Source organism: Thalassophryne amazonica, chromosome 5 (genome assembly GCF_902500255.1).
Source record: "Thalassophryne amazonica chromosome 5, fThaAma1.1, whole genome shotgun sequence".
Classification (NCBI taxonomy): domain Eukaryota; kingdom Metazoa; phylum Chordata; class Actinopteri; order Batrachoidiformes; family Batrachoididae; genus Thalassophryne; species Thalassophryne amazonica.
The window spans coordinates 33,142,652-33,156,142 of record NC_047107.1 but is presented as its reverse complement, the minus strand read 5'-3'; the positions used below and the strand labels follow the sequence as shown (position 1 = coordinate 33,156,142).

Genomic DNA, 13,491 nt, shown 5'->3' with positions numbered 1-13,491 from the left:
ACCACAGTAAGAGCAGATTTGGTCTCTTCTTACCTGCTCTTGGCCTCCATGGGGCGAGTGGTGTAATTTATTTTATTAGTCTTGTTGAAGTCATTTGACAAGACTGTGTTGGTGTGTCTGTTGGTTAGTATGTTTGTTTGTTCACCTTATAGTTGTCTGGTGAGGCTTCCCAGTAGGGAAACTAGTGGGTCACACAGAGAGAGGACTTGTGTGCTGCCTGCTGAGCTGTCTCTGCAGGATGAAGATTTGGAGTCTATTCTGTTTTGTGCTTCATTTGAAGACCATTCAAAAATCATCTTTGAAAACACACAGAGACCATCACCTGTGTACAACCTTTTCTATACCGATGTCTCTGTCTGCGGTGCAGTAATCTTCGTGCATTATTGGAGAGTGATTCCATGGTTTGTTCTTTGAAATCACATGTGCCTCCTCTTCAACAGACCAAAGTGATCTCGCCTGATTTGATGTCTCCTATTTGAGTAGTCTTCGTCGGATGTGAAGGCATGAGGAAAAGTTCATCTGGGGTGTATGAGCTTTAGTTGGAGGTATTTGCCTGTGCTATCTGTCCAAGCTCTCATTGTGGATGGTCAGGTAGATGACTTAATCCTTGGGAGCAATGTTGTTAAACATCTGATGTGCACACTGAAGTCTTACGTAAATTCTTGGGATGGTCTCGCTGTTGCTGGGCCCCTTCACACATAGTATGAATGTGGTCGAATTGCACATGAAGCAGGAATTGTATGCAATGTGTAAAATCATAGCTCCCTCCAACGCCTCGTACAGCTGTTGCTACATCTATTTGCACACACCAGCGGCTGAAAGACAGAGTATGCGCTGCGAGAGCCCGTTTGATCCCTCTCGCAGCAGGTGTCAGCCAAATTCCAGGTGACATGCACAGACAACAACACCGTTCACTTGATACTTAGAAAATGTGTGGCCATTCGCGCTGTCAGCACAAAAACAGTCAGCAGACAATCACTTTCGAGCTGGCGGGGAAATTTTTCTACGTGTCCCCATGACTGAAGTTGCCAAGTACGCATGTGGCATGCCAGAATGTTTGCTCCCCCACCACACGTGTATGTGTTTTGCGCGCTTCACTCCACAGGCGAGGCACCTCATCTAATCACAGAGTGACACCTTGGTCTGTGTGCTGACAATGTTGCAGCGGGTTCGTTCACGCCTACCCGTCGGCTCGATGTTTTTGTGGTTCGCTCATACGAGCTGTTCTGCCGTGATTCACCCTGATTTGTACTATGTGTGAAAGGGCCCTTAACCTTACCAACCCATAGAGCAAGTACAGGTGACAGTGGTAAGGAAAAAACTCCCTCTTATAATATTGAGGAAGAAACATTAAGCAGACCAGACTCAGAGGGGTAATCACTGCTTAGGCAATTCTAACAGTTACAAGGTTTTTACATAGCTGAAGAAACAGAAAATCAAAGCGGCATCAAAACAAAATGCAATTACTGAGATGAGCATGACACCTCTAGTAATACTGTGAGAAATCTTGGAGTTATTTTTGATCAGGATATGTCATTCAAAGCGCATATTAAACAAATATGTAGGACTGCTTTTTTGCATTTGCGCAATATCTCTAAAATTAGAAAGGTCTTGTCTCAGAGTGATGCTGAAAAACTAATTCATGCATTTATTTCCTCTAGGCTGGACTATTGTAATTCATTATTATCAGGTTGTCCTAAAAGTTCCCTGAAAAGCCTTCAGTTAATTCAAAATGCTGCAGCTAGAGTACTAACAGGGACTAGAAGGAGAGAGCATATCTCACCCATATTGGCCTCTCTTCATTGGCTTCCTGTTAATTCTAGAATAGAATTTAAAATTCTTCTTCTTACTTATAAGGTTTTGAATAATCAGGTCCCATCTTATCTTAGGGACCTCATAGTACCATATCACCCCAATAGAGCGCTTCGCTCTCAGACTGCAGGCTTACTTGTAGTTCCTAGGGTTTGTAAGAGTAGAATGGGAGGCAGAGCCTTCAGCTTTCAGGCTCCTCTCCTGTGGAACCAGCTCCCAATTCAGATCAGGGAGACAGACACCCTCTCTACTTTTAAGATTAGGCTTAAAACTTTCCTTTTGCTAAAGCTTATAGTTAGGGCTGGATCAGGTGACCCTGAACCATCCCTTAGTTATGCTGCTATAGATTTAGACTGCTGGGGGGTTCCCATGATGCACTGTTTCTTTCTCTTTTTGCTCTGTATGCACCACTCTGCATTTAATCATTAGTGATTGATCTCTGCTCCCCTCCACAGCATGTCTTTTTCCTGGTTCTCTCCCTCAGCCCCAACCAGTCCCCACAGAAGACTGCCCCTCCTGAGCCTGGTTCTGCTGGAGGTTTCTTCCTGTTAAAAGGGAGTTTTTCCTTCCCACTGTAGCCAAGTGCTTGCTCACAGGGGGTCGTTTTGACCGTTGGGGTTTTACATAATTATTGTATGGCTTTGCCTTACAATATAAAGCGCCTTGGGGCAACTATTTGTTGTGATTTGGTGCTATATAAATAAAATTGATTTGATTTGATTTGATTTGACCATGCAAGCATTTGCGCCGCAGGCAGGGGTTCATCCAGCACCCTGGGGTGCAGAACAAAACCTTAATTCTGACCTCGCAGAGACAGGAAGCCAGTGAAGAGAGGCCAAAATGGGTGTAATGTGGTTGAACTTTCTACTTCCTGTCAAAATTCTGGCAGCAGCATTTTGAAATAATTAGAGACCCCTAATGCAACTGCAGTAAACCAGAAAAAAGAACATTGCAGTAGTCCTGTCGAGAAGACACAAATGCATGGATCAGGGTCTCTGCATCAGTCATAGACAGGATGGGATGAATCTTTGCTATGTTTTGCAGGTGGAAGAAAGTACAGTGTGGGATCAAAAAAACTCACCCCAGGTTTCTTCACTTGGTCAGTGTGATGTATGATACACAACCTTAGGTTAACTGCTAGCTGGTCAAACTGATGCAGATGTCTTACTGGACCAAGAACCATAATTTCGATCTTGTCCACATTTCGAAGTAAGAAATCGCTGGACATCCAGCTTTTCACTGACAAGGCAATCCTCTAAGGATTGTATGTATATGAGATTACCAGCAGTTATCAGCATATACAACTGTCCCTGGAAGAATGTTTTTTTTTTTTTTTTGGAGAATATTCATATTCTCCAAAAAAAAAAAAAAAACATTCTTCCAGGGACAAGAATTTTTTTTTCACTCATGCTTAGTGGTTGTGTGGAGCCATTTATTGTCAAACAACTGTCTTTACTCTGTTTAAATCATAATGACAACAGAAACTACCCAAATAACCTTGATCAAAAGTTTACATACCCCTGTTCTTAATGCAGTGTATTGTAACATCAATGACAGCTTGGACTGTTTTGTGGTAGGTGTGGACGAGGCTCTCTGATGATAATGCTGCCACTGAATATGTTTCGTACTTTATTTACATTAATTACAAAGAAATACAAACAATATGGCACTCTATGGTAAACCTGCATGGAGCTCACAGTTCTCAAAAACTGAGTGACTGTGCAAGAAGGAGAAGAAGGAGGAAAGCCACCAAGACAACCTAGAAGTTATAGGCTTATGTGTCTGTGAATGGAGAAATTGTGCACACCCTCAAGCTCCACATAGTCTTTGCCCTGACACTTAAGTCCTGTGTCCATGTGTGAAAAGTCAAAATCACACTGTTGCAACCTGCTTGATAGCAGGTTTAACTTGCTTTTAAACGTTCATAGAGATGATCATGTTGATGACGTGTTTATCCTTCAGCATGTCAGATTGGTAAGAAAGACTAAATCAAAGAGCCACTGACTGTCTTCTAGCTGTGCATATTCAGCATGGTTGGAATGCATCACAAATTCTTTAACTTCAGGCAACAATTCAGAAAACCATTCTAAAAATTTACCTCTGCTCAGTCACCTAATGTTTGTGTGCAGCAGCAAATGTGTGTGTTCTGCACCTGTCTGCAGCTGCGCACGGAATAACCACCTCCTCAGAATCCTGGTCTGAACCAAACACGCAATTTTGTTTGCCACATCCATCACATCTTCCATATTTACGGACGGTTGTGTTGATAGCCGATTTTTCAATTCCTGGACTTTTTGGGCATGCCGAGGTAATTTAGCTGGGAAGTTTGCATCGTAGATCTTGTCAATCGTCTGGAAATGCCACTCCAAATTTCCTTTCTTTGGTAAAGCCACATTAGCATTGCAGATAAGACAGGGATTTGCTATTTGAATAAAAAAATAATAATAATAATTGTCCTCCAACTCTGAATGAAAATGATACGTTTTTGAGGGGTTTTCTCTTCTGCATCCTCTGCCGTAAAAGAAGAGCAAGAGCTCTTCTTCTTCTTCTATGACATTTAACAGCAGGGATCCTTATCAGTGCATTGCTGCCACCTTCTGCACCAGTCCATTATAGCAGCACTACATCCTCTTGATGAGTCCAGTGTCATACAGTCTAGTGGAACTCAGTACGCGATGACTGGTTGGGCACACCAGTGGTAGAGAAATGAACATTCAAGTCATGGGCATCAGGACTGGTGGACAATCCTGCAGTCAGCATGTCAATTGCATGCTTCCTCAAAACTTGCGACATCTGTGGCATTGTGCTGTGTGATAAAATTGAACACTTTAGAGTGGCCTTTTATTATGGCCAGCCTAAGGCACACCTGTGTGTGTGTGTGTGTGTGTGTGTGTGTGTGTGTGTGTGTGTGTGTGCGTGCGTGCGTGCGTGCGTGCGTGCGTGCGTGCGTGCGTGCGTGCGTGCGTGCGTGTGTGTGTGTGTGTACAAAGGTAGTGCTCCACTAACCTGTGGAATGTTTACCCAAGTTCATGTTGGAACTCAGTAACTTTCTACATCCTTCATGAGAGAAATGAGGATCTCAGGACGAGCATAATTTTAGGATTTTGAGGACATTTAACTTGAAATTCTCAACAATATTTCCCTTTTAAAAGCAGACAAAACCCAATTTCTCACAATGTTGCCAATTTAAAGAACAGAAGCTTTTTTCTACTTTTAAAATGTACTATTAAAAAATTGACTTCTTCTTTGTCTTCCATCTGTTCCCGTTAGGGGTCACCACAGCAGATCAATCCATCTCACTGTCCTCTGTATCTTCCTCTGTCACACCAACCACCTGCATGTCCTTCCTCAGCACATCCATAAACCTGCTCTTTGGCCTCCCTCTTCTCCTCCTGCCTGGTGGCTCCATCCTCAGCATCCTTCTCCCTATATACCCTGGGTCCCTCCTCTGCACATGTCCAAACCATCTCAATCTCGCCTCTCTGACTTTGTCTCCAAACTGTCCCACCTGAGCTGTCCCTCTGATATGTTCATCCCTAATCTTGTCCATTCGTGTCACTCCCAAAGAGAGTCTCAACATATTCAGCTCTGCCACCTCCAGCTCTGCCTCCTGTCTTTTTGTTAGTGCCACCGTCTCTAAGCCGTACAATATAGCTGGTCTCACTACTGTCTTGTAAACTTTCCCCTTCACTCTTGCTGATATTCTTCGGTCACAAATCACTCCTGCCACCTTTCTCCACCCACTCCACCCTGCCTGCACTCTCTTCTTCACCTCTCTACCACACTCTCCATTACTTTGAACAGTTGACCCCACGTATTTAAACTCATCTACTTATAATAATAATAATAATAAATTTTATTTGTACCACACTTTAAATTTGAATGCAAATCTTAAAGTGCACATAAAACAGCAATAAAAGAGATAAGATAAAATTACAATACATCATACATACATTAGTTAAAAACTAGCTGTAAGCTTTTCTAAAAAATAAGGTTTTTAATCCTTTCCTAAAAGCATCCACCGTCTGTGGGGCCCTGAGGTGGTCTGGGAGGGCATTCCACAGGCGGGAAGCAGCAGCCTCGAAGGCCCGGACCCCCATGGTCTTGAGCCGTGTCCTGGGCGGGAGCAGACAGTGCTGTTGGCCTGACCGGGTTCTGCCAGAGGTATGTGAAGTGAGGAGGTCAGTGAGGTAGGTGGGGCCATCACCATGGAGACAGTGGTGGGTGTGCAGAAGGATCTTGTACTCTATACGGAAGTGAATGGGGAGCCAGTGGAGGGTGTGAAGGATGGGGGTGATGTGCTCGTGTTTCCGGACCCTCACCAGGACCCTGGCAGCGCTGTTCTGGACATACTGGAGCTTTTGAATGCTCCTGCCAGGGATCATGGACGAGCTTCTCCGCAGCCGAAAGGGAAAGTGAAGAACGGAGTTTGGAAATATTACGGAGGTGGAAAAAGGTGGTTTTGCAGATGTTATTGACATGACTGTCAAAAGAAAGGTGGGGGTCAAACCTGACCCCGAGATTGGTAACAGAGGGAGAGAGGGGAATGCTGTGGCCAAAGAGAGAAATTGAAGTAATGAGAGAGGAGTGGAGTTGGTGAGGAGTACCGGTTTGAATGGCTTCTGTTTTTTGAGCCATTCAGCTGCAGGAAGTTCTGTCTCATCCATGCCCCTATCTCCTCCAGGCAGGAGTTGAGGTGGGAAATGGAGGCAGAGGGAGGAGCAGAGGGAGTGACCTTGATGTAGAGCTGTGTGTCGTCAGCATAGCAATGGAAGTGGATTCCATGCCTGCCAACGACACACCCGAGGGGAAGCATGTAAATGGTGAAGAGGGTGGGACCGAGCACGGAGCCCTGGGGGACCCCACAGGTGACAGTGTGGGGGCAAGATTTAGCGTCCCCCAGGACCACATGCTCGGTCTGGTCAGTGAGGTAGGAGTGAAACCAGTGAAGGGCAGTGTGGGAGAGACCAATGTGGTGCTGGAGACGGTGCAGGAGGATGTGATGGTCTATGGTGTCAAACGCGGCAGTGAGGTCAAGAAGGATGAGGAGGGAAGTGGAACCAGAGTCAGAGGCCATCAGGAGGTCGGTCACTCTGATGAGAGCTGTCTCTATGTTGTGGGAGGGGCGAAAACCAGATTGAAATTCCTCATATATACTCAACAAATATATAAACGCAACACTTTTGGTTTTGCTCCCATTTTGTATGAGATGAACTCAAAGATCTAAAACTTTTTCCACATACACAATATCACCATTTCCCTCAAATATTGTTCACAAACCAGTCGAAATCTGTGATAGTGAGCACTTCTCCTTTGCTGAGATAATCCATCCCACCTCACAGGTGTGCCATATCAAGATGCTGATTAGACACCATGATTAGAGCACAGGTGTGCCTTAGACTGCCCACAATAAAAGACCACTCTGAAAGGTGCAGTTTTGTTTTATTGGGGGGGGGGGGGGGAATACCAGTCAGTATCTGGTGTGACCACCATTTGCCTCATGTAGTGCAACACATCTCCTTCGCATCATCCGTGAAGAGAACACCTCTCCAACGTGCCAAACGCCAGCGAATGTGAGCATTTACCCACTCAAGTCGGTTACGACGAAGAACTGGAGTCAGGTCGAGACCCCGATGAGGACGACGAGCATGCAGATGACCTTCCCTGAGATGGTTTCTGACAGTTTGTGCAGAAATTCTTTGGTTATGCAAACCGATTGTTCCAGCAGCTGTCCGAGTGGCTGGTCTCAGATGATCTTGGAGGTGAACATGCTGGATGTGGAGGTCCTGGGCTGGTGTGGTTACACGTGGTCTGCGGTTGTGAGGCTGGTTGGATGTACTGCCAAATTCTCTGAAACGCCTTTGGAGACGGCTTATGGTAGAGACATGAGCATTCAATACACGAGCAACAGCTCTGGTTGACATTCCTGCTGTCAGCATGTCAATTGCACGCTCCCTCAAATCTTGCAACATCTGTGGCATTGTGCTGTGTGATAAAACTGCACCTTTCAGAGTGGCCTTTTATTGTGGGCAGTCTAAGGCACACCTGTGCACTAATCATGGTGTCTAATCAGCATCTTGATATGGCACACCTGTGAGGTGGGATGGATTATCTCAGCAAAGGAGAAGTGCTCACTATCACAGATTTAGACTGGTTTGTGAACAATATTTGAGGGAAATGGTGATATTGTGTATGTGGAAAAAGTTTTAGATCTTTGAGTTCATCTCATACAAAATGGGAGCAAAACCAAAAGTGTTGCGTTTATATTTTTGTTGAGTGTAGATTATTAAATTTGAGATGATTGTTAAATTGAATGGAAATTACTCTTTCAAGGATTTCAAGGATTTTCTCACTTGTCAGCACATTACCATGTGCATCTTTTACCACCCTAACCTGCTGCACATCCTTTCCAGCTCTGTCCCTTTATCTGGCCAATTGGTACAAGTCCTTTTCTCCTTCCTTACTATTCAACTTCTTGTACAGCACAATATGCTTTTTCCTTCACTTTTGCCACTTCTCTTTTCACCGTACACCGCATCTCCTTGTACTCCTGTCTCCTTTCTTCATCTCTCCGACTATCCCAAAACGTTTTCGCCAACCTCTTTCTCCTTATGCTTTCCTGGACCTCTTCATTCCACCACCAAGTCTCCTTATCTTCCTTCCACTGTGCAGATGTTATACCCAGTACTGTCCTAGCTGTCTCTCTCACCACATCTGCAGTACTTTTCCAGTTGTCCAAAATTGCTTCCCCTCCAACCAGTGCTTCTCTCACCTGCTCGCTAAATTTCACACAACAGTCTCCTTCAGCTTCCACCATCTGATCCTTTGTTGAGCTCTCACTCTCTTCTTCTTCTTCACCTCTAACGTCATCCTACAAACAACCATCCTATGCTGTCTAACGACACTCTCTCCTGCCACCACCTTACAGTCTCTGATTTCTTTTAGCTTGCATCTCCTATAAAGAATGTAGTCCACCTGTGTGCACCTTCGTCCACTCTTATGTGTTACCCTGTGCTCCTCCCTTTTCTTAAAGTAGGTATTCACCACAGCCATTTCCATCCTTTTTGCAAAATCAACTGCCATCTGTCCTTCCCCATTCCTATCCTTGAAACCACATCTACCCATTACTTGCTCATCACCTCTGTTCCCTTCACCAACATGCCCATTGAAGTCTGCTCCTATCACCACTCTTTCATGCTTGGGCACACTCTCCACCACCTCATCTAACACACTCCAGAAATCTTCTTTCTCCTTCATCTCACAACCTACCTGTGGGACATATGCACTGATGATATTATCACCCCTTCAATTTCCAACTTCACACTCATCACCCTGTCAGACACTCACTTAACCTCCAACACACTTTAACATACTCTTCCTTTAAAATGACCCCAACACCATTTCTCTTCCTGTCCTCACCATGGTACAACAACTTGTACCCACCACCGATGCTCCTGCTCTTACTTCCCTTCCACTTGGTCTCTTGCGCACACAATATGTCTGCCTTTCTCCTCTCCATCATATCAGCCAGGTCTCTCCCTTTACCAGTCATACTACCAAGATTCAAAGTCCCCACTCTCATTTCCACCCTTCTAGTTTTCTTCTTCTCCTGCTGTTTGTGGAAACGTTCTCCTTCTCTTCTTTGTCGTCTTTGCCCAGCAGTAGCCCAATTTCCACCGGCACCCTATTGGGCAACAGCACCGGTGGCGGACGTTCTTAACAGGGGCGACCGATCCAGTATGGAAATTCGATTCTTAGTCTGCATAGTTGGGTTGGCTTGTTTTATGCCGGATGCCATTTCTGACGCAACCCTCCTCATTTATCCGGGCTTGGGACTGGCACTCAGAATGTACTGGCTGCAACACCCCATGTGGCTGAGTTACTAAAAATTGACATAATGTACAAAAACATAAATGTAACTGCCCAAGGACTGTAGTTTTTTATATTCTGCTGGAATAGTATTTGCCAAAAACTGTTATTATATCTACTAAATTTGACTGGGAGAGGTCTCTAACAGACAAAAAACAACAGGATAATTGACATGCCAGACTAATCAATATGCCAGACTCAAATTTTAATCACATTAATCCCTTAAATCACATTCAATTGTAAAACTCACTCACTTATTCATTCACTCACTCACTCACTCACTCACTCACTCACTCACTCACTCACTCACTCACTCACTCACTCACTCACTCACTCACTCACTCACTCACTCACTCACTCTTCAACCACTTACTCCAATTAAGGGTATTAAATAGTAAAACATAAAATAGGTAATGAAATGACTTTTCACCTATTAATATGGTTATTGTTAGTATAATCACAAAGGTTTTGTAGGTCTAATGAACAACAATAGTGCTTCTTTCCTTCTTTTGGTTACCAGGAGTGTTGATATTAAAGGCAGACTTCTGAGTGCCACCATGAATCATATGCTGTAGAATTTTGTGATATGAAGCTGTTTTTTTTAATAGATGCATCTTACAACACAAGCAAGTACATAAAAGGTATGTTAAAGGATGATGCAATGACTTAAGATGAACAGATAATGTACAAACAACTGAAGCTTTACTCTTCTTTCTAGGTATTATGCCACAGTGCACCCACTGAAAAAGCGCATTTCAGTCCTGGCATGCACGTATCTTCTGTCTGGGATGTGGCTGCTGTCCTGTGGCCTAGTAGCTCCAGCTGTGGCTCACACCTATCACGTGGAGTTTAAGAATGAGGGCTTCACCATCTGCGAGGAGTTCTGGATGGGACAGGAGAAGGAGCGACTCGCTTACGCGTACAGCACCCTTTTCATCACCTATGTCCTACCTCTATCGGCACTGTGCACCTCTTACCTGTGCATTTCTGTAAAACTACGGAACTGTGTTGTACCCGGGCACCACACCCAGAGTCAGGCAGAGGCTCAGCGCATGCGCAAACGTAAAACTTTCCGCCTGGTGAGCCTGGTTGTCACAGCGTTTGGTGTCTGCTGGATGCCCATCAGTGTGTTCAACATTCTGCGTGACATTGACATCGATCTGATCGATAAGCGATACTTCTTGCTCATTCAGCTGCTGTGTCACCTGTGTGCAATGAGCTCATCCTGCTGTAACCCTTTCCTGTATGCCTGGCTACACGACCGCTTCCGTGCTGAGCTTCGGAAAATGTTCACATGCCACCGCCGCATCGGTATCTCAGCCAACAACTGCGCTACTGCCAGTGTGGTTCTGTGAAGCACAGGTGTTTGAATCCTGCCTCACGTGGGTTGAGTTAAGAGGACATAAAGATGCTCTCCATTAACTGTATTGTATGCACCAGTCAAAACATTGTGTTCCCAACCTCATTTCATGGTGTTGGGGTGTATAGGTGGAGTTTTGGGAATGTTCAAAACACTTGATAAAACTGTGTCGGGGTGTATCATGTTGGCCAAGATCACCTTTTTCCACAAGAAAATGGAAGATGCTTGAGTACACTCGATGTTCTTGTAGCTTGGAATATCTTCCTTTTCCAACTCAGCCATCAGTATTTCATTATGTCTGCAGTCAACAAATTTATGGTCACACCAACACTCTGTCTTAATTTCTTTGTTTATTGTAACAGTGTAATATTTGTAAGAAAAGGGCAGAAACAGCCAGGTCCACAGCAGGTAGCACCCTCTGGCAGTATGGACTCTAGACTCTAGTCTAGACTCCTCTTGCCGGCTGTCACTCACAGCAACCATGCACGTAATTATTCCCAACTTTATTGCTTAAAATAGTTTATACTGATGTTTATTAAAGAATGTTCCCTCCCATTCAACTAGCTACAGAGACCAAAACCATTCTTTTGTGAAAGGCTGTAAACATTTGTTTCTGCTGTAAAGTTGGGATTTTAACATGGGGGTCTATGGGAAGTGAATAATTTTTGGAGCCAGCCTCAAGTGGGCATTCAAGGAACTGCACAATCTGGCCGTTCTGTGTTCTGGCTTCATTTTTCAGCACCACAGGTTGGGGCTTGATCATAATGTGTCCGGTCCTGTCGGCTCATCCAGAGTGAGGCCAGATTAAAAATTTCAAGGCTGCTTCTGTTTTTGTGATGTGTACAGTAGCTGGCAACCGAAGCACTTCTGACAGAGCTATGTGATATTTGAAATTAACAATTATGGACAAAGATTTGTTCATGTTGACTGATGCTTATTACTTCTGCCAACGAAGTTGGAGAAGGTTCTGTTTTCACCTGTTTGTTTGTCTGTTTGTCTGATCTTGAAGAGCCTGGAGCCCACAATTTTTCACATATCTTTATGACATTTTTACTGAAGATTCATATCCTGTTAAACAAGAACTGATTTAATTTTCAAGGTCATAGATTAAAGGTCAAAGTCAGGAAAATCTTGGAAAACTGGACAAATCCCTATCTTTAACATTGAAGGAATATTCAAAAATTCAAATATATGTCAAAAACAACCATTTAATGTATATTTAACATTATATCTTAATCAAACGTGCCCCAGTCACTCTTATATTTGGAAGTGAAGTGCAGACTGGCACTCACTATCTTCTGACAAAGTTTGATCAGGATCTGATACAGATTGTGGATTTTATGGACATTTGAATTTAATGTTGAAAAGCTCGTTTGGTGTACATTTTGCATAATATCTCAATCAAAAGTGTCTCCGTCACTCTCACTTTACTGTTATGGATTTACCTGCACCACCAAAATTGGATGGAGGTTCCAATTTTATGCCTGTTTGTTATCAGGCAAAAACCAAGTGCCAAAAACCAATGACAAATTGTGCATAGCAAAGATAACCAATGTTCTGTGAAAATTATCTTGAAAAAGAATTCCGAAACTGAAAAAGTTGAAACAACAAAACAAAACAAAACCTGATAACACCACAAAAGAACCGATTCAAGTGCCTGAACTAAATACATACTCCTGACATTTGATCACATCTAATTTAACTTATGAAAAGCCACTTCTAACAGGACTTTGACCTTGAAAATTTTTTTCTAAGGTAAATTTTTGTGGAATTGGAAACTAGTGTTGGCAGAGGTTTGTGCTCTATGAGCGCGGCGCTCTAGTTTCACTGTGCTTTTAAATCAAAGGAGCATTCAACTCTCAGTTCATTCAGTGAAGTATTGAGCCGTCAGTGCCACAGCAATGCAACCTTTTGACTCGTGATTCATTCACTGTCGCACTGAGTTGTTGGCAGCTCGTTGTAGGATAAACAATGAACTGAATGAATCGCAGGAAGTCCAAATGAACAGTGGACTAATAAATGGACTGCTCCAAGGATCAGGAAGTGACAGTGAACAATGAACTAATCCAGAAAGCAGGAAGTCACAACAAATGATGAATGGACTCAACAGTAACCGAACCCATTGAGCCACAATATGTTGGACCTTCAGAGTAACAGTTACCAGGGTGATTTGCGAGAAATCAGCAAAGTGTATAAATAATCTTTAAATGTAAATAAACACAAGCCAAGAGAATGTTTTATCATGACTTTCTTTTTTGGGTTTGAGCATCTTTACAAAGTATAGAGCTTTGAACTGCCACACTGCATATCCATGACAATGTTAGAGCTGGTTTGACACTGTATTTTCAAATCAGTCATTTTGTGTTTTGAAGATGAATCTGTGTGCAATGTGAGCGCTTTTCTCATCTTTGTATGCAGCAGTTAGATTGTAAAAAAAAATTGGTGATTAT

At 43.5% G+C, this 13,491-nt stretch overlaps 1 protein-coding gene across 1 annotated transcript in view; it reads left to right on the top strand.

Annotated features, from left to right (window-relative positions):
* prlhr2a (prolactin releasing hormone receptor 2a) overlaps positions 1 to 11,576 on the top strand; it is a 46,441-nt gene extending 34,865 nt beyond the window's left edge. Inside the window, exon 2 of the mRNA XM_034169942.1 lies at positions 10,400 to 11,576. Coding sequence (XP_034025833.1) covers positions 10,400 to 11,036 — 637 coding nt within the window. The 3' untranslated portion in view covers positions 11,037 to 11,576. The remainder of the gene's footprint in view (positions 1 to 10,399) is intronic.
* The last annotated feature ends 1,915 nt before the right edge of the window (positions 11,577 to 13,491 follow it).